Below are 26957 nucleotides of genomic sequence, written 5' to 3' on the forward strand. Positions count from 1 at the left end.
TTGAGCTGAATTTAGAGACATCTGGATGAAGCAGATACAAAAATAACAGATAGGAAACAATGCCACGGGATTTTCCAAACACTAAAGGTAGAAGTGGGTAAATCAGGCAGTCCCAGAGGACTCTTCTTTTAATACCTTTACTAATTAGTGAAAATATATAATCCTCATGCTAATATGGGAGCTATTCAAATGGGATATCATATTAAAGGAGATTAAGAAAACTGGTGTCAGGGAAGGAGGCAACTACACACTCCAATTACAATTGCGTACACGACAAACGAAGCCCAGACATGACAAATACAGCCCCAAACACGGTGCTAGCCCCCAAATGAATTTTAGCTCTTCGAGCAATGCACAAAGTTAAGTCAGAACGAATCTCCAGAGAATAAATTCATTCGAGATTTATTAAGTGCCAACCATGTGCCGTGACAGGTGCCGTTATGCACAAGGGATGCAAAGATGAATAAGATATTAGATGGAGTCCCTGGACTCCAGGAGCTCACAGCTCACTGGGTATGAGGCACACACAAGCAGATGGCTACCACTTCTCGAAGCCTGCACTGTCAAGCAACACAAACCAAGTGTACTGAAGGCCCAGAGGAGGGAGGAGCTCACTAAAATTAAAAAAAAAAAAAAAAGGTAGAATGGATCCTGCAGTAAGATGAAAAGCAGCCCGTGGAAGGGATAAATCATAGGAATCCTGTCACTCATCACACATAAAATTTTAATAGGAAATCAAATTGAATAGTCACTAGATGCCCAAGTTGAAATGATGTGTTATATGACATACCTCTCGCTACCCCGAGGGAAAACACTGAAGTGACCAAGCAAGCCGGGGACTAGATAAGTTAAGAAGAAAAATCCATATAAATGAAAAGACAATGTAGGAAACTAGAAATGTACCAACTCACCATCATAAAAGTAATGGTGGCAGGGGGACAACAGTACACTTCACTAAAAACATTAGAAAAGTTGGTGTTTTAGCAATAATATTTTAATGTGTTTAACAGAATATGTGCTGCCTACTGGGGGAAGGCTGTAAGGAAGCTACGTAAGGAGGCTGAGCATGGCTGTAAGGCTACGCTAAGTTAAATAGAATGGAATATTTGGAAATGTCTTGAGAATTTACGTCTCGGGAATCTCTTCTGTTAGATAAGCAGGCAGATACCTAACTTTCCCATATACATTTTTGAGAAAGCCACTCCACTTGGTTGTAAAAATCACCACACAATAAGCTACACTTGATCTTTTTGAAAACCAGAGGGACAGTGTGAGGACAAGAAGGACCACCACAGAGGGGCCACATGCAGAGAAAAGAGTACAAATCGTCTTTGGTATTTGCTAATAAAACTTGGTAAATATCTATGGAATCTCAGCCACTGAAAAGAGGGGGGACTGATACTAACTGAAGGCTTACTTGAATTTAAAAGCTGTTCTGAGTACTCTTACATGTATCATTTAATTCTTTCCATCAGTCAGCCTGTATTTTTTTTTAAAGAAAACTAAGCTCTAAATGCACAAGAAACGTACTCAAAGCCATTTGTCCATCACACAGTGCTTGTGAACTTCCCATTACACCTCATCATCTTCAATGCAGCTGATGCTTGGTAAACGCATGCACACAGATATATACCCGATATAACCAAAGTGCTTTAATCAAGTGAATCTAAGTTTGTAAAAGTCTCAATTAGTATATTATGTAATGAAAAGATGATTCCCGAATTTGTTTTTGCTATTTAAAATCCTCTCAGAAATTAGTAACATGGTTTTAGGTACTGAAGTTGATAAGTATTATCAACAGATGTGAAACTCTCTTCCCATCTTTTACGATAGTAGCCATAAGGTCTTCCTAAAAATACACTGTCGCCTCAGGATATTCTCCTCAACTTTATAAAAGGAGATTCCTCCAAATTCTTTAATATACTCACTGAGGATTTATACTCTAGTTTGAATATGTTCACTTTCTGCAGTACAAACCCCAATGGGGAAATGCCTTAAATAGCAATGATCTGATGAACAGGGACATTTTTGCCAGCAGCAGATCTATCTATAGCCCAGTTGTCTTGTCATCCCTGGCAGGAAACAGCTCGTATTCTCAGTGCCATGCTATATACTTCTTGGGGATAGCCTTTAATACTTCATCTATTCCCTTATGAAACTTTTTAGGTTTTAAGTAGGTAAAAAAAAAAAAAAAAGTCCAGATAAGGTCTTTTATCAAAAATTTTTAAGTGGGTAAAAGGCACACATTCTTGGACTCAAAATGTTTTATTACTCAGAAGAATTAACTGGTACTTGCAGTAAACAAGATTTCTATTCCCCTCCCTTTCAAAGTCTATAGATGTGTGATCAGTGTTTAGAGTCATTAGGTTCTACGAACGGTCTGAAATGCATGAATTACTTAATATATGTGGTTCCACTTAATATGAAACTAAGCACAGGGAACATCTTACAGATTTTCACGGGTCAACTTTCTTTAAGGAATGTCTAGCGTCTCTCAGGGCTTACAGAAGGCTTATTAGAACTGTTAGCAACAGCCCCTATGCCTTATGGTATACAACCAATTCTTACAAAGACATTTAATGTACTTTTTTGCCACCTGAGAACCAAGCTTAACATCTCTGGATCTTAAATTTCTCATCTTGAAAATAACTGATCGAGTCTTAGATACCTTTAACAGTCATTCACATTGTCATGTTGTATCATTTCATAATTTTTTGAAGAACAGAAACAAAAGGGACTCACAAGTAAAAGAGCTATGATAACTGCTATTTACTAAGTGCTTACGATGACAGACACTGTGCTGTTTTACACTCGTTTAGCTAATATAATTCTCCCAACACCTCTGCCACATAGACGTTATTATCCCTATTTCACAAAGAAACAACGTCTCAGAGAAATTAAATGAGTCGGCCAAAGGGGCACATAGCAAGTAAGAGGTAATACTAATATTTGAACCCATTTTTGTCTTGCTCTGACACCCACTACTGCTTGTGTACTGTTCGATTTTTTTTAAAAGTACATGTACTATTTGATTGAAGTAGCTATACATGGTGTGAATCTAAGGCTAGAAAATATGACAATGGCAAATAAACCAAAGTTGACATGGGTAATAAATACTTCAAATAATACATTCCATGTTTACCACTGTATTGTTTAAAAACCCATAGGCTGCGCAAACATAAAATTACCAGACATCAAACTTTCTGGAGATGAAAAATAATTAGAAACTTTGAGACCCCAAAATATCTGAGAAATGTCAAAATATTTTGCAATATACATCAGATAATGGTATCATTACAATATTAGGTCCTCTGAAATTGTTAAAGGCCACAGTATGATTCATCATGATTCATTCCATTTCAGTGAGTTTCAAATGTGCAAATACCTAATGCAAATACCAAATCCTAATTGCAAATACAACGTACAGAATTCATGCCAAACAGCTCCTATTTTACAAAACATCATTGCAGTTTTATGTGTTAATTTTTTTTGAAAAGAATGCTTAGCGTGTCATATGGAGATGTAAGGGAGACAGAAATAAAACCCCAGATATTCAATATTACGGTATAATTTACATGTCACTTTGGACATCCTTGCCAGTGTGAAGTGTGCTATTGGGATGGGTAAGACACAAATACCCATGCCCAGCCATCAGCCTGGAGATGTATACTTTTTTGCCATGTATGACAGATAGGTGTAGTTCTTGGAAAAATCTGAGTCCCAGAGGTAATCTGTCTTGCTACTTTTTATCCTTTTTGAGATCTTTCATTCAATTTTCTTCTTTTTTGTTCCACTCCCTCAAGGTCCTGAGATACATAAGATTTTATCATTTCCAGACACTGTAGCAATTCTTTAATATACATTGTCTGAGACATGTACACATTAATATCTTATTCCTAAAGATGATAATTTTCTGGAGAGGAGTAACTCCAAAAATGAGAATTTCAGGTATTTGGGCAAGGTCTTGTGGGAAAGATCTTGCACACTTCCTGTGATCTTTGAATATATCAGGGAAGCTGGCCTCCCATTCTGCCCTCTCTTCTGGCCTCAGTGCAGTGGTAGATATCAAGCAGGGTGCACAGAGACATCCCCCCTTAAGCAGCATATTGAAACCATGGGAACCAGAGCAGGGCTTACAAGGAGTCAGATGGGGTTTGAAAGACAGATCTTTGTTTTGTCAAATTCCTTGAAAGAAGCTCTAATACAGTAAGTAGGTTTCCAAGTTATTAGGGTTTATGTATATGTTGAAGCAAGTTGGTAGAACTGAGGATGAGAATTTTCCCTTTAATAAAGTTGGTTAACAGCCTAAAATTAGTAGTAGAAATATTCCCTAGCTAAGTAGAAACAAAATGGTCAAACTTAAGCTATTGGCTTTAATAGTTACCTAACATTATTTTCCAAGAGAAAAACTGAAACAGTTGTTTCAAGGAATTCAAATAATGTAATCTTCTTAAGATCTGTTATCAGGTTTCTCTTTGTCCATATAGTTCAGAATGACCTGACCTATACCCACTTTTTAGAACTAAAAGAAATAGCATGAAATACAAATTTTTCTCAACTTCATTTGTGAATGTATGCTACTCTCCCCTAACTAAAGGGTCATTCTTTTTTTTACACACAATGAAAAGTAGTAAAGGAAGTTTAAAATGGTTTTACTGCTTTAAGTAACACCTTAAACACTAATCAACATGAAGGGTCTCAATATCAATTGATAAGAATAATACAACTTTTTAAAAAAGAGAGAGAGCCCAGAAATAAACCTATGCTTATGTGGTCAATTAATCTATGACAGAAGAGGCAAGAGTATACAATGGGGAAAAAAAACCAACAACAGCATCTTCAATAAATGGTGCTTGAAATACTGGACAGTTACTTGCAAAAGAATGAAGCTGGACTACTTCCTTACACCATATACAAAAATAAACTCGGAATGGATTAAAGCCCTAAATGAGATCTGAAACCATACAACTCCTAGAAGAGAACACAGGTAGTAATTTCTTTGACATTGGCTACAGACATATTTTTCTAGACATGTCTCCTCAGGCTAGGGAAACAAAAGCAAAAATAAACTACTGGGACTACACCAAAATAAAAAACTTCTGCACAGCGAAGGAAAGCATCAACAAAACAAAAAGGCAACCTACTGGAATGAAAGATAGTATTTGCAAATGATATATCTGATTAAGAGTTAATATTCAAAATATATATAGAACTTATACACCACCAAAAAACCCACAATCAACCCAATTAAAAAATGGGCAGAGGACTTGAATAGACATTTTCCAAAAGAAGATAGCCAGATGGTCAAAAAACCCATGAGAAGATGTTCAACATCACTCATTATAAGAAAAATGCAAATCAAAACCACAATGAGATGTCACCTCACACCCGTCAGAATGACTAGAATCAAAAAGACAAGAAATAACAAGTGTTGGAGAGAACTGGAGAAAAAGGAACCCTTGTGCACTGTTGGTGGGAATGCAAACTGATGGAATCACTATGGAAAACAGTATGGAGAGTCCTCAAAAAATTAAAAATACAAATACTATATTATCCAATAATTCCACTACTGGGTATTTACCCAACAAAAATGAAAATAATAATTCAAAAAGATACATGCACCCCTATGTTTACTGCAGCATTATTTACAATAGCCAAGATATGGAAGGAACCCAAGTGACCATTGATAGATGAATGGATAAAGAAGATATGGCACTGCGCACACACGTTCACACACACACACACACACACACGCACACGCACTCATGGAATATTACTCAGCAATAAAAGATGAGATCTTGCCATTTGTGACAATATGGATAGACCCCCCAGAGGGTATTACGCTACGTGAAATAAGTCAGTCGGAAAAAGACAAATACCATCTGATTCCATTAATATGTGGAATCTAAAAACAAAATAAACAAGCAAATAAACAAAAAGCAGAGACAGACCTATAAACAGGAAATTGGTGGTTGCCAGAGGGGAGGGGTGTGGGGGGGGGATGGGCAAAATGGGTGAAGGGGAGTAAGAGATACAGGCTTCCAGATAAAAACACAATAAAATTACAATAAGAAAGGAAAGGGAGAGATGCATACTGGAAAACTGACAAAGGTGATAAATCTTGAGTCTAAGGGTCTTAGCAAAAGCTCATATGCATAAGCTATAACACAGTAAAATTTCAAACGGAATGCAGGAAACACTTTGGATACAATGATCAACCAACCTCTCTTTATATCCTCTCAGAGAGGTCTCAAATAATAGGAATGAATACATTTATGACAAAATATCTATGAGATGTACTAGCTAGTCACCTGAAGGCTGTACCTGTCCAAAAATCAGAAAAATCCTTGGTAGAGTGTACATAACTCTATTACCCAGGCTGATTTCCCTCCGGGGCCCTCATGTTTGTCTTGGAAAACATGCAAACAAAGGGGTCAAGTGCAGGATCCATTTTATCTGGGACAGAGGCAAGGTGAAGGCTTGAAGCTTACAGCCCAGGAGGATGTGCTCTCACTGGGTACTCCGCAAGCTGGGGAATTTCATCTTACAATTATCTTCCATCTTACAGAACATCATATGGCATACTTCTAATGACCAATTTCATCAATCTTTGGGGTGAGTTCTTTTCAATCTAGGCTTTAATGCACTCCTTTAATGCACTCTGCCATTTAATTAGCTGCCTTGATTCCTTTGTCTGATCCAGACTGTAACAAGCAGATCGGCAGATGATGCCAAAGATACAAAGGACATGATCTGAGCAACTGAAAGCAGCTCCATATCTTCACCAGAAATTCACTACTGAGACCCCTTCTGAATGTCCAGCACAATATGAATCAACACATGGAGTGTCGCTTTCTTCTACTGTTTCTTTTATTGTTAATCCTTCACTTTCTAGATATGGAAGATCATTTTGTTATAATAAAAATAGGATAAAAATGTTCAAATGAAACCTGGACAGGTGCTGAGACTAAAGCACTCCTTAATAGCTTCATGAAATAATCATATTTCCCAAAATACAGAAAGGGAAAAGGCTCTATATATCCACAGTAATGCATAGTAGGAAATCATTACCGGCTAAATGAGAGCTCTAATGCAGAGTATGGAGAAAATCAGGTGTTATCTGATTTTCTATCTGAACATTAGAAAGTCTCATTTAGGAATCAATTCTCAGTGCCATCTGTATAAGACAATCTTAATTTGGCATAACATTATTCTGTCTGTTATACACCTGCTTGTTTCCTGGACTATGAAAGAAAAATAGCAATTTTTCAAGCATAATAATCCTCATATCTTTTTAATTAATATAGATATTGAAATAAAAAAATGAAACTCAGCTTTATGCCAGCAGGATTTCAGATATTTCAGAGAATAAGGCAGAGTATTCACAATTACTTTGATTATTTTGGGTTATCTCAAAACAATTCCGTTAAAAAAGTGCAAATGCATTTTTGCAAGGAATCTTCCAGAAAAGCCATTAGGATAACATGGAAAGTACATTACAGAAAATCACAGGAAGATCCAATGTCATGATATTAAGATTCATGCATTTACATTTCTAGATATCAGCTGGAGACAACAGCAATTAATCTTTTCTTTTATGAACCTTAATTTTCAGTCTCTCATGATTATTAATTTTTAAAGAACACGTAAAATGCTGAAAGAAGGACAAAATTTAGACTGTTAATGATCATTTTCTTTACCTTAAAGATCAATCTGTAAATCACTAAGAGTTATAAATGGAAGAATACAAGTCCTGCATTCAACTCAACTATGGTAGCCAAAAACTAATAAAATTCAGAGTGAATGGCTTAAAGGGGGGAAAAAAAACTACCCTCCCCCCAAAGTTCTAACCAGTTTCTGACATACCAATTATGTCCTAGCAATTGGTTGCTATACCTTTAATCATCATAAATATTTATAACAAGGACAATGTCCTCAGGCTTTTGATTGAGATTTTTAAATTGCCCTCTAAGTAATTAACTGCTAAAATTACCCATTTGTCTAAAATTGATATTATGCTAAGAAACAAACCATTAGTTAATAGTGAATATTTATTTCACAATGTCAAACTGAGAATAGACACATTTTGTGGGCAAAATAGCACAGTGATTCTAGAAATTCAGTCAACATTGACAATTTCAGTTATGAGTTTATTCCAGAACTTACAAGGAATATACATCAAGCAAGATAAACTTTAACAGATATTTTGCTGATTAGTATAAAATTACCATAGAATATCCCACGTTTTGTTATGAAATCACGAGTTATGTACCATTCCAGTTGTTCTTTCTCCCCCCTTCATTTTTCAATGCTACATCATCTTTGTAATGCTTGAAATTTTATCTGATTCACACTATAGAACAGTCTCAATTCTTAGGCACATGACATCCCATATTATTACCATAAACAAGGATATATGAAATGTAAACAAAAACACATTTTTAGATTCCAAGATAAATGTTTCACATATATTGTCTTGCTGCCCAGTAATGAAATTAAAAGTCGAAATTGCCAGATTCAGAAGCCAAAGGATTTGATCACTGTACTTTCCTTCTGTTCACCTTAATGAATATTCAGTATTTATGACATTGCAATCATTTAATGATCTACAAGCTATTTGGGCAAACACAGAGCTTTGGAGTTATTAAGGAACATGCTCTTTTCAACATAATAGTTTATCTCACCTGGTTTTCACATCTCCTTACATTTACAGAGAACCATTACAAGGTCTTATTTTAGCTCAACTGTTTTTTTTTTTTAATTAACATCTAGCTCAGCATTCTGAACAGCTGTTAACTTAGTAAATATTATTCTTATGCTCTTCATTTTGCATTCATAGACTTAGGTGACAACAAATATCACCACATGAAAAAAATATGTTAATACATCCAATAGAAATACCCGTGGGACGTCTGTCACTATGTCATAGTCAGACTTCTTTGAGAATAATTCCACCTGCAGTGCAGATCCTAAATGTAACCCTAGAGGAGTGCATTGTGTCTAAGCAGGTGACGAAAAGCCAGCGCATAATTAGGTGAGTGGCCGCCCGTGGAAACCAACATGGTAATAAGGGCCGCCTGCTTCCGTGCACCGCAATTCAGATGCCAAAACACAGGCATTAACAAGCTGCATTCTATTTTTTAACTTCCCACACCCTCAGAAAGGGTATAAGTATTATCTTCAATATGAAAATGATGACAAACCTGTGACTGAGTGCATATAAAGTCAAATCATAAGCTAATTACAGTAATTTAGTGTATTAATCATGCGGTGTAGGGAAAAGAACATTGGACAAAGAGTCAAAAAGCCCTTTCTAGGATGCTAATCCTGGAAGGAGCTGGCTTGGCTACAGCAGACTCATGTAAGGAGGTGTTTTTAATTTTTTGAATTATACCAATAATTAATGCTACGACTGTGTAGCAGTTACTTATACCTGCGCCATCAAGTTTACGATGAATACTTTTCTTCCCCCCTGCACAAGAATTTGTTTTTCCTGCTGTTAGTGATGATCTAGTTCTTTTGTCTAGTGGCTTGTTTTTCTTCGTGTAGTTTTCTTTGTAGTTACTGCTAATTCAAATGCCAAACTCTTTTCCCACCTTGGAAATCTGCTCAAACACATTAGGTGTGCTACCTAACAATTTCCTCTTCTTGGAAATGTCTCTTGGCAACTTCTAACCTGCTCTAATCGGACCAGTGGATTACTCTCCCGACCTGATATAGAACTGTCATCTGGGGATTCTTTTCAACATTGTTCTGAAAATCTCTTGCATCTCTCTCCTGTGCTAGCCTCTGTTACTTGGTTTCTTTGTCTTCTCTGCCTTGGTTTATACCTGGAGTTCTAGTGGAGTACATCCTTGAGTAGCTTTCTGAGAAAGGATGCTAGGGTGGGCACAATTTTCAACTCCTTGAATATCTGAAAATAATTATTTTACCCTCACATTTACCTGATAGTTTGTACGGAATACTAGGTTGAGAGAATAATTTTATTTGTTTTTAAGTAAGTTCTACACCCACAATGGGGCTTGAACTCACGATCCTGAGGTCAAGAGTCACATGCTCTATCAACCGAGCCAGCCAGGCGCTCCAAAAGAACAGTTTTAAATCTGAACCATCAAGCCACTGACCCACTGCTCTATTCCTTCTGGTGTTGCTGTTGAAATTATCTAATGCCGCTGTGATTCTTGGTCCATCGCAGTAAAGCCATTTCCTTTTGTAGGATTTTTCTTTGAAACCAGTGTTCTGAAATTTTGCAATAAGGAATCTTATTCTCAGTCTATTTTCATTAAATGTTATGGGCATGTAATGGACCCTATTTATCTTGAAATTCACATCCTTCACAGCTGGAAATAGTGTAGTTTAATGATTATTACTTTAATGATTCCTTCCTGTCTATTTTCTCCAATTATTCAGATATTGCATACCCTGGACTGGACCTCTAATTTTTTTTGATACTTTCTTTTTCATTTTTTAGATTTGTGTTTTATGCTCTATTTTCTGGCATACTTCTTCAACTTTATCACCCACCCTTTTTTGTTAATTTTTATTTCTCTCATCATATTTTTAATTTCTAAAGCAACTTTCTGTTCACTAAGTTCCTCTTCTTAAAAAGAGCCTATCATTCTTGTTTTATAGATATACTGTTATTCTTAAATCTGTTAGAGAATATTGATAATTTTTTGAAGTCTTCTTTCCTATCTTTCTCTAATTAATGCATGCAACTTTGCTTCCTCCAAGCTACTTATTTGTCAAAGGAGGTCTTCACTGTAGAGTCACCTGGATTCTTCTGGTCTGTTCTCTTAGACTGGTCAGATTCTTCTGGTCTGTTCTCTTAGACTGGTCAGATTATCCACAAAGACCCTGACAATTTTCTACCTTGAGGCAGAAACAGGTCTGACATCTGTTTCTTGAAGCATCACAGGCCAAACTCTGTCTCTCCTGCTCTTCCCTAGCGCACCCACCTGCCCAGCCCCTGCCCACTACGACCACCTCACTGGCAGAGTGAGGATCCATGGGAGAAGACAGGCTGTAAGGTTGTGAGAGGGAAACAGGCCAGGATCGCTAGCAAGCATACATGTCCTGCAGCAGTAAAGCCATGAGGGTCACAGAGAGAGTGAGGGGACACTGGGGGTCATGGGAGGCACCCTGGGCTCTCAGCCCTGGGTCTGAGCAAATACCCACCATTCCTTTTTTTTTTTTTTTTTTTTTTTAAAGATTTTATTTATTTATGTGACAGAGAGACAGCCAGCGAGAGAGGGAACACAGCAGGGGGAGTGGGAGAGGAAGAAGCAGGCTCATAGCAGAGAAAATATATATATATATATATATATACATATATATATATAAAGCTTTGCAGGTGACTCTGCCATGGAGCCAAATTTGAAGACCTTTAAATGACTACTGAGGTTTCCTGTAACCTTAAATGATCCAAGAACTGAGATTGTCCAGTATATTTTGGCAAATCCTCAAGGAGCCAAGATTTCAATAGCTATGGGTAAAGAGATACCATATATCAATATATTTTGCTGACTTTCAGTTATTCAAAAAGATGTAAGAAGAGGTAAATCATATCATGCTCTTTGAAAGGCAAAAATGTAGTAGAGCGTCATTCTGTGACACATCAAACAACTTCTGAGTGGGTATAATTCCTGCTCTGTATGACTAATATCCAGGCTCACTGTGGGTGTTGCATCTAATTTTTGACATTATTTCTATGCTGAATGAACAACGCAGTCACCATTAAGTTTCTCGCCACACCCTACGTGGCACTAACTATAAACCACGCTTACTGCCACAGCACCACAAGGGCTGGGGACAGGGAGCAAACACCGGGTATCTGAAATACAATGGAGGACCATGGAAGGAGAGAAAAACTTGCAGAACTTGGATAAGAGCTGCTGAAACACAATTTCAAGGAAGGACAAGTTACTGAAAAACCACGACATAGAGATCAATCTCCTCAAAACCACTAGAAGATAAAGGAAAAATAAAATGTAACGGAAGAAGCAGAACGTACAAATACCACCGAAATCATCAGTGACACTGGCCTGAGGATGGGGAACACGGCGATGCTTTGCAGAAAAAGTCCTTTTCTTTGTTTCACCAACAAAATTTTCCACCAATACTTGCCCACAACTAATGATACACAGAGGTTGGTGAGAATTTAAAAAAAAAAAAAATCCAGTGATGCCATGGTTCCTTTTTTTCCTTAAGATTTTATTTATTTATTTATTTATTTATTTATTTATTTACTCATTTAATGCAAGGGTGCTCGAACAGGGGGAGGGGCAGAGGAAGAGAGAGAGAGAGAACCTCAAGCAGACTCTGCACAGAGCACGGAACCTGATGCGGGACTCAATCTCACAACCCTGAGATCATGACCTGAGCTGAAGTCAAGAGCTGGATGCTTAGCCAACTGAGCCACCCAGGTGCCCTCTGAAAAGGTTCAGTCAGGTCTTTAATCTGAATCCTGTCACTGAACTTGGAAGTCAGGAAGTCAACGTTTGCTCAGAGTAGCTGCTGATGTCCACTGAGACTGGCAGGCCCCTAGGCTCCCCCGGAAGGTCGCACCAGCTGGGTTCTCCACAGATCCCTAGGGTGAAGGTAGGAAACAGGAGTATGGATGTACTGTACTGTTGGTTTTGAACCCAATCAACCCTAAGAAGAGAACATTTAATGTGTAAATGAGACAACTTGAAATGTTTTAATGTTAAGGGAAAGAAAAGAACAAAATTATGTTCATGTTATGATATTAATGTTTGGAGTTGGACTTAAACACAGCAAGATTAATAAAACACATCTTACCATCTGTCAAAATTTCTTCCCCAATCTAACTACCAAAAAAAACGTCTATGTCAATGGATACTGATTTTGAAGCAAAATGAACAGTCAAAAAATTTAAAAGATTTCTATGAATAAAACGAAACAAAAAGTGCACAACAAAAAGAGCTTTATGAAACAACAGACTGTAAGTACCATGTTGATTCTATTATTTATCTAAAACCCAATGTTTTTTCAGCATTGTTACAAGTTTGTGCATTTTAAAATTATACAACATAACTGGCCATTGTGAAAATCTTCATTAATGCCACAAATATTAATAAGCATCTGCAACTTATTAAAAGTAAGAAAATAAATCATAGAAAAATGGACAATATATAAGAACAGGCAACATAATTACAAATGGTCAAGAAATGTGAAAAAAATAATATTACTAATAGTCAAGGAAACACTAACATAAAAGATACTCTGTTTTTGCTCATCAGAATGGTGAAAATTACGGGGCGCCTGGGTGGCTCAGTTGTTAAGCGTCTGCCTTTGGCTCAGGTCATGATCCCAGAGTCCTGGGATGGAGCCCCACATCAGGCTCCCTGCTCAGCGGGAAGCTTGCTTCTCCCTCTCCCACTCCCCCTGCTTGTGTTCCCTCTCTTGCTGTGTCTCTCTCTGTCAAATAAAAAAAATCTTAAAAAAAAAAATTTTACGAAAATGGCAAAAATTAAAATGACTGGTTATAGTCAATGCTCGTGAAAGTAGAGGAAAACAGTCCTTCTATAATGTTAAACCTCATGGGCAAATGTCTCAATCAAATTAATTAAAACCGAAGTTATGTCTCTTAATAAAGAAAATCCATTAACTGATACACAAAAGAAGAATGTAAAGGTTTTATACTATTATTTACTCTAGAATAATTTATAGTAACAACATTCTAGAAACAACATAAGATCCATGAACAAGAAACAGATGAAAATTACGGTTCATTCATACTATGGACTCATATGCAGTTACTAGGAAAATTAAACTACATAGTCATTTATTGATTTTAAAGGATATCCATGATATATTTTTTAAATGCCATACAATAATATATATTGTTTTTATAGAGCAAAATAAACACACACGAAATACCATATGTAATACCTTTACAGGCAAAGGGAAAAGTACAAAAGAAAGACGGTGCCTCTTGCAGAGAGTGGTGTAAATAGAGAATGAATGGGAAGAAATAGGCACAATTCTACTTTACATACATTCACGGTACTCAGCTGATTCTCAGGATCATGAAATGTGTCATTTGAATTATAAAATCTGAGCACATCCTTAAACCTTCAGATATAACTTTGGTTATCTTCTGAATCGCTTACGTATGTTAAGAAAGAGTCTCCTGTTTGAAGCATGAAATTTTGAGACCATTTCCAAAATGGTTGCTGGGTCAAATCTTAGAAAAACTTAGTTCTTTCGAGACATGGTAATCCAATTTGTAGTAAAAGAAATGAAAGAGCAGTAGGAAACCATTTTTATCTGTTTGTACATACAAATGAAAACATATGTACTGTGAACTCACCATAACACTGTTTCGGATCATAATATTTTATATTAAAACTTACTGGCACTTTAGTACGAAGGTCCAAGGTAAAGCTACCTAAGCCTCTCTTCTCTTAAAAACAGTGTTATAATAGCATTCTAGTGGATCTCACTTATTATTAGCAAATGTTTCTCCATGAAACGAAAACAGAATAAATTCTAAACAATAATACGCTAGTGAAAATAATTACTATTTAAACTTGGTTTCCAATCACTAAACAAAGCAATAACCATGGTTCACTTCAATATCACTTGTCTTTATACAACAATTCTTTTTTTAAATTACGGTAGAGAGATTAGACTTCAACTAAAAAAATACACATGAAGAATGCTAACCCTCAGCTTAAAAAGATCTTTTCCTACCTTCACATTATCTGGATGCAGCCCCCCAGGGTGCTTGTCCATGTACTGACATAAATCAGTGTGCTAGAAGAAAAAAAGGAAAATGTATTAACATCCCTCTGGCTATAACATGATGAATCAATATTTTTCTACTTCAAAGTCACCACTGCCTTCTGAACAAAGCAAATATAAGACAAGTGGGTGGATTTTTTAGTGTATGTAGCTGAATGCTTCTCCACCCTTTCATTTTTAACCACAATTGAATCATTATCTTTATCTCTATGTTCTGTTTTATATTAAACATACCTGTGTATTAGAAAGAATTCATGTCCATGATTTGTCCAGTGTCTAATTTCCTAGTCATTGAAAGTATATTTTTTTAAAAATTTAACTATAAATATATGTACCATAACTTAAAAAAACCAAACCAACACACCCACATACACACACTAAACGAATTAAACTGCAGTTATCTTATATTCTTCAAGTGCAAATGCAAGTTATGATTATTTACTTTGTATGGGATGAAAATACTACAAATATATCATTCTAGAAAAATTAATCATTGGATTTATTTAAATTTCTCATAACTATATTCATTAAAAATAATTTAATAAGTTTCCAGAACTCCCGAGTGTATTTGGCAAAATATACTTTGTAAATTAATATAAATACTTTCAAAATTATAAGTTAGGATGAATATATCCAGATACAACTTTTTTTTAGGTTTTTATTTAAATTCCAGTTAGTTAACATATAGTGTAATATTAGTTTCAAGTATACAATTTAGTGATTCAACACTTACCTACAACACCCTGTGCTCATCACAATCTATAACTTAAAAGGAAAATCTCTAAAGACATCTTATGCTATTATTTTTTTAAATTATCTCAAGCTCAATTTGCTCACAATTGTATTTATTTTCTTCTTAATGCTTATTCTGCTTATATTATGAATTATACAGAAATTCAAAAAACATGTAGAGTTGCTATTCCAATTTTTTCCCTCTTATTAGAGGATACTATAAGATTTATAACAGTGAAACATTTTATCATTCTGGAAAAGCCACTGAACGTGAGTATTTAGGCTCCATTACCAGGCTTCAATTATTGAAGATTTTAGAGTTTCATGTTATATTCAAGAATCTTGCTAAAGCTATCGTGACAATAGTTCAGACTCCTTTATTGAGGTTTTATCACATGCCAGGTGGTATTGCTGAGGATACAGTACAAAATTTAGCATTCATTCTTTATGCATTATGTACTTCTTAAGCCCTTATTGTATTCCAGTTACTACACTGGTCGCTAAGGACACAGAACTAAATGAAACAGTTTCAAGTAGGAAAAAAAAAAAACAACAACCAAAAAACAGACATACCAATAATTATAGTACACTATGTTGTATATTATTTTAGGAAAAGTACTGGGTAATGTTTGAGGGCATAGCGGGGGAACTTATTGTGGTGTAGAGATGTTGGGAAAGCCTTTGGAAGAAGTTAGATGTGAGTAGAGAAGGAAAGAAGTTAGCCAATTGAAGGGAAAAAGGGAAAGAAAATAGGACTGAAGAAATGCTCTTAGAAACGTTCTAAGACAATATTGCCTTCATCTTAGACCACACCCAAGGTGTTGAGCTTCCAAATCAAACTCCATGAGGGCAGAAACTATGTTTGATTTGGAAATCACTGTGTCTTCAGTCCAGGCAAAATGTCAAATGCAGAGAAGAACTGAAGAAAGGTAGAAGTAGTTTTATAGACAGTATAGCTCATTAAAAATGACCCTAAAATATAATTATAAGTTCCATGGAGTTTCTCCTGAGTGACTGCATTTACCAAACTGAGGAATGAATTCTAGTCCCCAAATTGCCACGTAACTCCATGTTAATTTTTCTGTCCTTTTGAATAGGGCTAACACCTCCCTTAAAGATTTTTGAAGAACAAATAAAATAGTACAAGAGAAAGTACTTTTTACCTATAACATAATAAACAAAAATGAGGTATTATTTAAGATATTGCCCATTATATACAACAAAATCCACAGAGGAAGAACTGTATCTCATTTGTTCATCACTTCACACACAACAAATAAAACAAGAGAAAGTATATTCAATCTTATCAGTAATTATATATCCATGATATGTTACAATTCCTAATAAAAATGTAAAATCTCAGTATACAAAAGAAAATCCAATTTACACTGTTTCCATTATACAAACAAAAATGATAAACAAAAAATAGGAAAATAACAAATAATATACTTTATACTGCATATTTATGTTATTTATATTTTGTTATTCATATTGGTAATATCAATAAAAAGGAATCATCATATCAATGTAAATATCAGACATAATAGAATTCAAAGAAAATGTATTAAACATTCACACACCTAACAACATGGCATATCAATATATAGCAAAAATTGGTAAAAATAAAAGAAGAAACTAATAATTTCACAAATCTTGGGGGACTCAGCTTACTTATTTCAAAAGTCAACAAATGGAATTGGCAAAAAAAAAAAAAGGAAGGTTATAAAGGATATGAATAATACAATTAAATAGTGTGCTTACTTTTAGTATCCATTAAACTCGTGCTACACATGCTTTTTAAACACAAAGGGCATACTCACAAAACTTGACAATGTATTAGACATAGATAAAGCCTTAAAAGTTAGAAAACAGAAGTCATAATGCATCCTTTTGCCATAACTAAATAATATTAAAAGCAGAATGTAATATATTTCATCCACTCTAAGATGTACAATTCTTTTGATCTCTGACATTAGAATAACAGCATGAATTTGCTCTTCCCCAGGCAGTATTTGGAATGTAGTTGTCATTGCCTGTGTTTGAGCAAACTTTTTATTGTTATTACTCTGATGGCATGGGTCATCAACAAACAATGTAAGGACCATCTGAGGAAAACAGATGGAAGAATGAGATGTAATTGTTATCTGGAAACCCATTTATTAAAAATTTCAGGTAAGATTCTATAAAAAGTGCCAGAATTAAAATATGTAGGGCTCCTTCTTTGGTATAAAGTGAAAACTCTTGAATTTGATAAGAAAGCACTAAATCATAGTTTGATGGAGTGCATTTTTTTTCTCTCTTACTAGTACACCAAGTCATGCTTCTTCTAGTCAACAGGGTCTTAAGTTCAATGATAGCAGAATAAAATAATGACGGAAGACAAGCAGTTAAAGGGAGAGAATGAGAAAAGAAGAAATAAAGAAAGAAAATCTATTTTTATGGAAATTTTTTTTAAAAGGAAAGAAAACCAAAAATGTTTAAATTATTTAAAAGTGATAGTAAGATACAACATAGATTTTAAAGCAATAGAAAATGGCCAGAACTTTATTGTCAGGGAAATACATATCTTTAAATACAGTCATTAATTTTAATTTAAGAATGCCTGAAAAGAAAAAAAAACAATAACCAATAAACTAAAGCTAGAGAATACCAAAAAAACAAAGAGACCCAAAGAAAATAGATAGGATTAATGTAGTTCGTAGCAGAAATTTATTAATTAGAAAACTAGAAAACAACAGGCTTGATCAATTAAGGAGAAACCCACTTCTCTGAAAAGCCCAAAAATATAGCCAGTGATATTGTAGTAGCATCACATGGTGACCAGTGGTGGCTACACTTGAGGTGAGCACAGTATAACATATAGAGATGCTGAATCACTATGTGGTACACCTGAAACTAAGGTAACATTGTGTGTCAACTATACTCAAATTTAAAAAAAAAAAAAATTTAGCCCAATAAAACAAACAAACCTTGGAAAATTTGATATTTTTTAAAGTGGGTTTTGTTAAGATGTAATCAACATTCAGAATGAGAATAATGACACGACCAAAAATATGAAGATTTAAAAATATACAATAAACATATAATATTATAAACTAAAAAGTATTATACACATCTTTAAACCAATAATACATTTGATACCCAGATAAAAACTTGTCTCTTAAAAAAAATAAGTTATTAAATTTGATTCTACAAGAGATAGAAATTGAAGAGCTATACCTAAAAAAAAGTACTAGGTTCAGATGGGTTTAATGGAAAGTCTTCCAAACCTTCAAGTAGCAGATATAAATTATCCCAGAGCAAAAAAGTTTCCCACTCCTTCTTTAAGGTTGAAATGTCAAAGCAGGCAAAAAACAGTGGAGAGGTGATGAGAACTAAACCAACCTCTTTATGACCAAAGATGTATATAAATTCAAGCGACAGTAGGTACCAGAATTCAATATTGTATTAAAAGGCTAACACATCAGCCCAAACAAGGGTAAAGCTAGGAATGAAGAAATAATTCGACATAAGTGCACCTATTAATGTGAGCTTCTAAAATTAACAAATTAAAGAAGTGGATTGGTGTTGGGTACAAAGTTTTCACAGTATTATATATTTGACTTATTGCGATTTATTAAATGCTAATTTTAATAAGATGTTAATAAATACATTATTAATAAATAAGATATATTAAATGCTGATTTTGCATAAATAAGACAAAGTCTCTGCTCTCATAGAGCTTACATTCTGTAGATTTTACATACTTGTGAACTATTATAATTTTTCCCCAAAAAAGTATTCAAGCTCATTGTTTAAAATTTTTAAAAATTCTACATCTGACTGAAATCATATGGCATTTGTCTTTCTCTGACTGACTTATTTTGCTTAACATAATACTCTCTGGCTCCAACCACATCATTGCAGATGGAAAGATTTCATTCTTTTTATGGCTGAGTAATATTCCATTGTGTGTGTGTGTGTGTGTGTGTGTGCATACCACAACTTATTTATCCATTCATCAGCTGATGGAATTTAAGAAACAAAACAGATGAACATAGGCGGGGTAAAAAGAGAGAGGCGAATAAAACAGACTTTTAACTACAGGGAACAAGGCGAGGGGAGATGCGCAGGGGGATGGGTTAAATAGGTGACAGGGATTAAGGAGGGCACTTGTGAGGAGCACTGGGTGTTGTATGTTATTTAGTGTTGAATCACTAAATCCTTCACCTGAAACTAATATTATACTGTATGTTAAATAATTGGAATTTAAATAAAAACTTGGAAGAAAAAATAAATAAAAATTTTAAAAAATCTATGAGGAAGGAGACGTATCAGGAGTGGGGGGAAAATATTCATGATCCTCAAGGTACACATGATATCCTTCTAAGTTTATGACCAATGACATGAGCATTATGAAATTCAGGAAGGAGGTTTCCCCAAAATGAGATCTTGGGAAATTTAAAGAATTTTCCAAACCTTCTAAATTTTAAAATTTATATTTCCTTAGATGTACGGCATCAAAATGTGTGTGTGTGCCACATACATCACATGCACATACCCATGGCTGTCTAGCTATGTAACCTTGGGCAGGTTACATAACTTCTGTATATCAAGATTTTCATGCGTGTAATGAGAATAATCCTAGTACACCTACCTAGTACAATTTTATATGAAAATTAATGAGTAAATATCATAATGGTTTCAGAACACTACCTAGCACAGGGTAGATGCTACAGATGATGATGACGACGACGACAGCGACGACTTTTTTCTGTGGTGTGGGGATATTTGGGAGGATTGCAATTAAAAATGGAATGATAAATAGTCAGAAAACTGGAACTTGCAGGGGTAGCATTTCATCCTCATATAGTGTTCTTCCTGTCTGCATAACCACACATTCTCATTCACACTCCTCCACTGCACTCCGTACACAACCAGTGAAACTACATTTAGGAAATACACGATCAACTTCAGATTGCTCTGGGTGATTGGGGCAAGAATCTGGAGAATCTCATATGGAAAAAGAGGCAAGAGATAGTACAGGGTCCCGCTTTGTACCTGCTTTAAAAATGGTTTCTTTTCCCTCTCTCTCTCTTTTTTTAATACGCAGTATCATGCCTGGATCTACATTAGATGTGCCTAAATTACAAATTTCATTACCTCTTTTCTTTCTTTTTTTTAAAAGACTTATTTATTTGAGAGAGAGAGAGCGAGCACAAGCAGGGGGAGCAGTAGCGGGAGAGGGAGAAGCAGGTTTCCCGCTGAGCAGGGAGCCCAACGCAGGACACGATCCCAGGACCCTGGGATCATGACCTGAGTCAAAGGCAGACGCTTAACCAACAGAGCCACCCAGGCACCCCACACATCTTTCTTATTTCTTTCCTCAGTTCAACTCATTGGATTATATGACCTTTATGATTTGCACTGGTCTGGAAATACAGTAATCAACTTAATAATAATGCTAGAAGATACTTGTCATTCCACTCTTTAAAGGCATACTGGGTTTAAACAGAGGGCCCCTATGGCATATGACCAACAGATCAGAATCCCCTGATGAGACAGATAATCTCAGATCTCTCTGGCTTGATTTCTGGCTATTTCTTATTTTGATACTAAAAGGAGCAGGTCGCTAGACTAGACGCCTGGTGAGTACAGATCAAAGACAATTCCTCTTCACCCTCCCATCTCTGTCTTGGCTCTCGGCTGACATCTCCTCTTTCCTTCACTATATTATGCTTCACCTCATGTTCCCACACCTCCCTCTATTCACTCCATCATTGCTGCTGTTCCTCAGGGTAATGCCTTTAGAAGCACTTGTGTCTGACAGGTTTATACCTGAACGCCTAAGAACATCTCATCAATCTTCCATGTAGTGGATGGTTTTAAATGAAGCTATCAAGTATGGCTAGACTTACAGACCAAGCAGGAGACAAGAGAGCAGAAAGGGGCTCCAAAGACTCAATCCCCACACTAGCATGAATTTCTTTCAAAATGAGTTTCCTCCTTCCTCACTGTCGATTACCCATCAGGCAGCATTTATTTGGTTATTAACATAGAAGTTTCTAGGAGAAGGAATTTGAGGAACATACCCGAACTCCTAACACCCTGGACATAAATGCTCTCTGTAAAGGAGTTTGCCACATTTATAATTCGGGTTTCCCCATACTGATTTGATTACTTTGTGGTTGGATCACTTTAGAAAGAAGGAGAGAAATCTCCCTATTATAAAAAAAAGGGGGGGGGCAGGATATAGAAAGACCACAGAAAAATTGGAAAGACTTTTTATTCGTAAGCACTTTCACACAGTAGAGTCTCCGTAAATTTCATTGGTATGCAGACCTGAGAACTGCATGATGAACAGCCATGTGACTTAAAGGGGAACACATGAAAGAAACCTACAAAGACAAATTATGAATATAATGACCATTTCAAAACAGGCCTGAGTGGAGAACAGACCATTAAAAGAGGACGGGGAAAGAGAGGCCAGCCAGAGAAAAAGACAAGAAACAAGCTAGACTGTGACACTCAGCTCTTCATAGTTTCCACTCTCCATCCCTTACTCTGTTTCAAACTGACTTTGGGTCAGGAGAGAGCAGCAATGTCCCTCCACTGAAAGCCACTGGTAAAAAGGCTCTCTGGACACCACAAACTCAGCCAACGTCTCGGATATGAAATTTTACCCATTTTCCAGGGCAGAGAGAAGTCTAAGTCCATGGTTAAGTAGGCTTCGCCATTCAGTATGTGCCTATGTTTCTTTTTTTAATCAACATATTATCCATGAAGTGAGATTTTCCAATCGCTGGACTTTCAAATGATCAAACCACCTACTCAAGAGACATCAAGTTCTTCTGAGAAATTATGCTTTTGCATTACCACCGGCTTTCGGACTGAGCTTTCCTCATCAAACAGGAATCCAAATAAAGCCCCTTCCCAAACACATGCATTTGTTTCCATTGTCCTATGCTGTTAAGTATGGTCCCCGCTATATTTGGCAGCTAATTTTGATGTTCTTCAGAAGCACTGCCAAAATATGACATTGAAAATAGCATAGCCCTATTTTTAGCATGTAGGCTAAAAATAAGGAAGTCTTTCCATGGGGATAACCAACAGAAATCCTCATTCTGAAGTTGTGTTAAGCTTAGCCTCCACAGCCTTTGCTTCTGTTTCATTTACTTTCCCATTTGACAGTGAGAGGAGAGTCAGTACATTCAAGCCTGGTGTAATTTTTTATATCATTAAAAAAAACCACTACTTCACAAGAACAAGGATATGGAAAGAGTCCACAAGATAATAAGACTAATTCTGAATTTCTTTATTCTTAAGGGATAGGCTTATTTTATGTTTAAATGCCAAGGTTCAGGTACAGTTTAATTTTGAAATTCATGAAAACCTGATTTTACAAAACAAAACAAAAAAAATTAAGTGGGAACATGATAAAAAAAAAAAAGATGGGATAACTAGTTGATAAACTAGTGCAAATTGGAAGCATAAAAATATAGAGCCCCCCCTTTCCCTGATTGATTGTTGATTATTTACGAAGCTCACTAGTCCTCATCCCAGTTTGACTCTAGACACTCCTATCTCTCCCAGGTCGGTGACTCATTATAAAGAACTCTGAAATAGTACTCTGACTGGTAAGAGATCACATTAAAAAGACTGCAAATTTCAAAGAACAAGGACAATTATTTCCACTCTTTGGTGGTAGTGCAGGTGGTTCCCAGATTAATGGCCACAATGGTAACTGTTAGTGGGACCAAAGCAGCAACTGTGGCAGATGTTTACTTGTGAGGCTGTCTCTATTACCGGCTAATGTCACCTTCATTACCATTGTCCCATGTCTGGAACACACCACAGGCATTCTAACTAAAAAACACACTTGAAGGGTAGCTGTGAACTTTGGTAGAACTCACGATCATTTTAGTTTTTAATCTATTTCACCTGAAGCTCATTAAAGTCATGTAATTCACTGGGGAATAGTTGCTGCTGGAGGCAATTGAAGAAAACTTATAGAAGTTGAGCCCTCCTTTCTTCTACAGCAATCAATGCCATTCTCCTCCAGCTATAATCTCTGTTTTAATCAGCCTACGCTGCTGTAAGAATTAATACATCAAATTACTGAGCAGTTAGTTTCAAACTGCTCTGATATGAAGTCCACAGCTTTAAATTGACTTTGAAATTGCATTTTTTCCATTAAGCTTTATAGTACTCATCTATTTCATTCCCAAATCATAATAAATGAAATTTTCATGTTGTTAGTTACAACGTGTGAGCATCATTCATTAGTAAGAAAAAAAAGAAGATGCATTAGTCAACTTTACCTTTAAAACAAAATCACAGCCATTTAAGATGCTTTATTGAGGAAGTGTGTACCTATACATACCAAAGGGGACCATTTTTAAAACAGTGGTTAAAAAAATGAAATTGTCGGGGCGCCTGGGTGGCACAGCGGTTAAAGCATCTGCCTTCGGCTCAGGGCGTGATCCCGGCGTTCCGGGATCGAGCCTCACATCAGGCTCCTCCGCTAGGAGCCTGCTTCTTCCTCTCCCACTCCCCCTGCTTGTGTTCCCTCTCTCGCTGGCTGTCTCTATCTCTGTCAAATAAATAAATAAAATCTTAAAAAAAAAAAAAAGAAATTGTCCGTATTCTAGCAAATGTTATTTAGCCTTTATGCTAATACACTCAAATCCCTTATCTTTAATGACAAAAACAAGACATTTATGAACAAGTACAATAGTGCTATCTCTTCCCTCTGAAGTAGAAATTCTAATTACTATTAGGTTATTGTGCTTCAAGTTGCATCATGGGACATGGTATGACAATAGTGATAATATGGTCTTTCAACCTATTCCATCACCACCTAAAGATAAATTCTCAAGTGGAATGCTCTCACATATTCAACTGTTACTGCACAGAATTATGTGACAGATTACAAAGCCTGTTTCTGGGTTATTTTACTTCTACCTGGTTTTAAGCCACTTAGGAAATGTTTGGCGTTCCACCCAGTAAACCACACACATTCCCTGGGGAGGGCAGGGATGGCTAACACACACCGTGGTTTATACCACACAAAAATCCTCCCATGGCTATCACAGTGCTGCAGCTCATTCCTAATTAAATTAGCCATTTAAAAAATCATATAATGTGTTCTCCTTCTCCTTTCTGGTCATAATAAACCTATATGTGACTTTGTTATCCCATAATTCTGCCTAATTGGTTTCAGCTGTCATTTCTGAATCCAAAACGCATGGGCAGCCTGGGGCTGGTGACTGGAACAGGAAGCATTTCCAACCACATTCCCATCATGTAAAACCAGCAACCTGAAAGATCTTTTCCATTAAAACAGAAAACTTACTACTTGGCTTCTGACAATGACAGTACGGGTAGACAGATTATGTAGCTCTACCCAGGCAGTAAGGCCGTTGTGAGCCATTCTTCTCCGGTAAAAAGAATGCAGACATTCATGCTCTAACAGTTCGTGTCTGAAGTAGTTTCAATATTGTACAGGCTTATCCATGAACGGAATATGTATCTATAGCCATATCTCTATCTCTCCAATTTATTTAAGTTTATAAACCTTCTAGGAGGTATCCATTTGGAAAGTTTCAAGAAACTTGGGGGGATTTTCCAGAAGTAGAACATTGTAGTTCTACAGAAACATATGTTATTCCTGCATCAGAAGAATGTGTAAAATGTTTTCTCTTGAAACAGTGAAGGAAAGAGCTACCCAGTATGGTTTATATGCCCCTGGGGAAACCATTCACAAGCCTAAACCATATAATAAATTTTAATGGACTCAAATAGCCACTTTAAAAAGATGTTCATATTATTTTGAAGCCAGTTTGATTTTTAAAAGGAAAAATAAAAAGCCAATGGGTATAAAGAATGGAATGCTCTGATCATCCAACATCCTCAAAAATTTGGGGAAAGAGAAAAACGTTAATGAAGTGGGCCACATAAAATTTTTTGGAGTCAAAGCAGGAGACCAAAGAGAAAAGAAAAGAACCGAAATAGTTTTCAGGAATATCTTAACTCTGAAAACACGTTCTGGAGCCACCAGCTAGAAATAGGGGAGATCCGGAAATTATAGGATAAGAGCAACATGAGGGGGAAAAGTTAGAAACAGAGAACTAAAATGGAAGAGAGGAGAGAAAGAGGGCAATAAAGAGGGAAGGAAGGTTGAAGAATCAAAGAGGCCATTCCGGGATCACTTTGACCAGCTGCAAAGCAGAATAGAGGAGGTTTCTTTTCATAATATTGGTTCTAAGGGGTAAGAGTAACACCCACCTAGGGACTGATCATACCAGATGTGTGGTTCAGAAAACTTTATAAATTATACTGTAATGAGCTTCAGGTACATGCTTTTCCAATTTTAAAAACAGTAACTCTGGAACACATAATCCAATGAAAATATTAAACAAATACAATTTGTTAAGTTGTCACCTGTCTTTTTGGCATAACAAATGAAAATCAAAACATATTTTCAAAATCTTAGAATGGGTAAAGTATTGTAAATTGTATAAAAACGAATAAAAACTATTCACTATTTGGGAGCTCAGTGATGACTTTGAGAGAAATAAGAATGAAGTCAAATAAATGTGGGTAATACTCTTCTTCCTCTTACCTAAAATGAAACATTTATAACCTTGTTCGTATCACTTGATCCAGTAGTAAAAATATTAGGACGTTTTCTGCCCCAAGGAAATACAGAGGGATATATTAGAAGTAATGCTATTAAGACTTTATAATACAAAACACTTCAGAGTTCTTAAATGTGGTTGTAAATATCTGATTATTTATGGGACAAAGGTTGTGGGCTAAAGAAAAGGGACACATAAAAGGAACACGTAAAAAACTCTTGAATTAGAGAAATGGTTTTAAAAATAAATTTATATTACAAAGGTGGAGCTCATTTAAATCTTCCTGGCTGGTGAACATACACAGAGTATAAAAGGACAAAGCTTTCAGAAAAAGCCCTGGCAAAATGGCAGTGCCTGATGAAGAAGGTAATTTACATCGCTATTCTTCTGGCACAGCTAAAACAGCAGCACATCTGTGTGCTTATGTAATTAGTAAGCACAACTGTAATTATTTCAACATCGTACATAAAGAGGCAAAGTAATTGAGATTTCTCAAACTCAGTGAATACAAGGTCACACCAACATTATTTTTTTAAATGAAAGTTTTTACCTGCAGAGTATGGTGCTCTGAAATGCAAGACACTGAAGTACTAGTAGTAAAACAGATTGTTAGAAATCCAGAAAATTGTAAAAGTTTTGTTTCAAGTAGCTCTTTTAATAGCAAAGAAATAAGAAGACCTCAGATCACCGGGGTGGGTGGGTGCGAAATCCCAAATTCATGAATTCTTGTACTCTGAGCACTGCCAAAACTTAGAGTAGAAATTCTCAAGTATCTCTTTTTCAGGATCTATAGCCAAAAGTCAAATTGCTGATTTACCTATCATAAAAAAAATTTGT

General features: G+C 35.9%; 1 protein-coding gene across 1 annotated transcript in view; it reads right to left on the reverse strand.

The window, feature by feature from the left end:
* Nucleotides 1–26957, reverse strand: part of CDK14 (cyclin dependent kinase 14) — a 544514-nt gene that overhangs the window by 276209 nt on the left and 241348 nt on the right. Inside the window, exon 7 of the mRNA XM_040644288.1 lies at nucleotides 14719–14781. Within this exon, the coding sequence (XP_040500222.1) occupies nucleotides 14719–14781 (63 nt within the window). The remainder of the gene's footprint in view (nucleotides 1–14718; nucleotides 14782–26957) is intronic.

The sequence above is a fragment of the Ursus maritimus genome, unplaced genomic scaffold, assembly GCF_017311325.1.
Source record: "Ursus maritimus isolate PB19 unplaced genomic scaffold, ASM1731132v1 scaffold_3, whole genome shotgun sequence".
NCBI classification, from domain to species: Eukaryota; Metazoa; Chordata; class Mammalia; order Carnivora; family Ursidae; genus Ursus; species Ursus maritimus.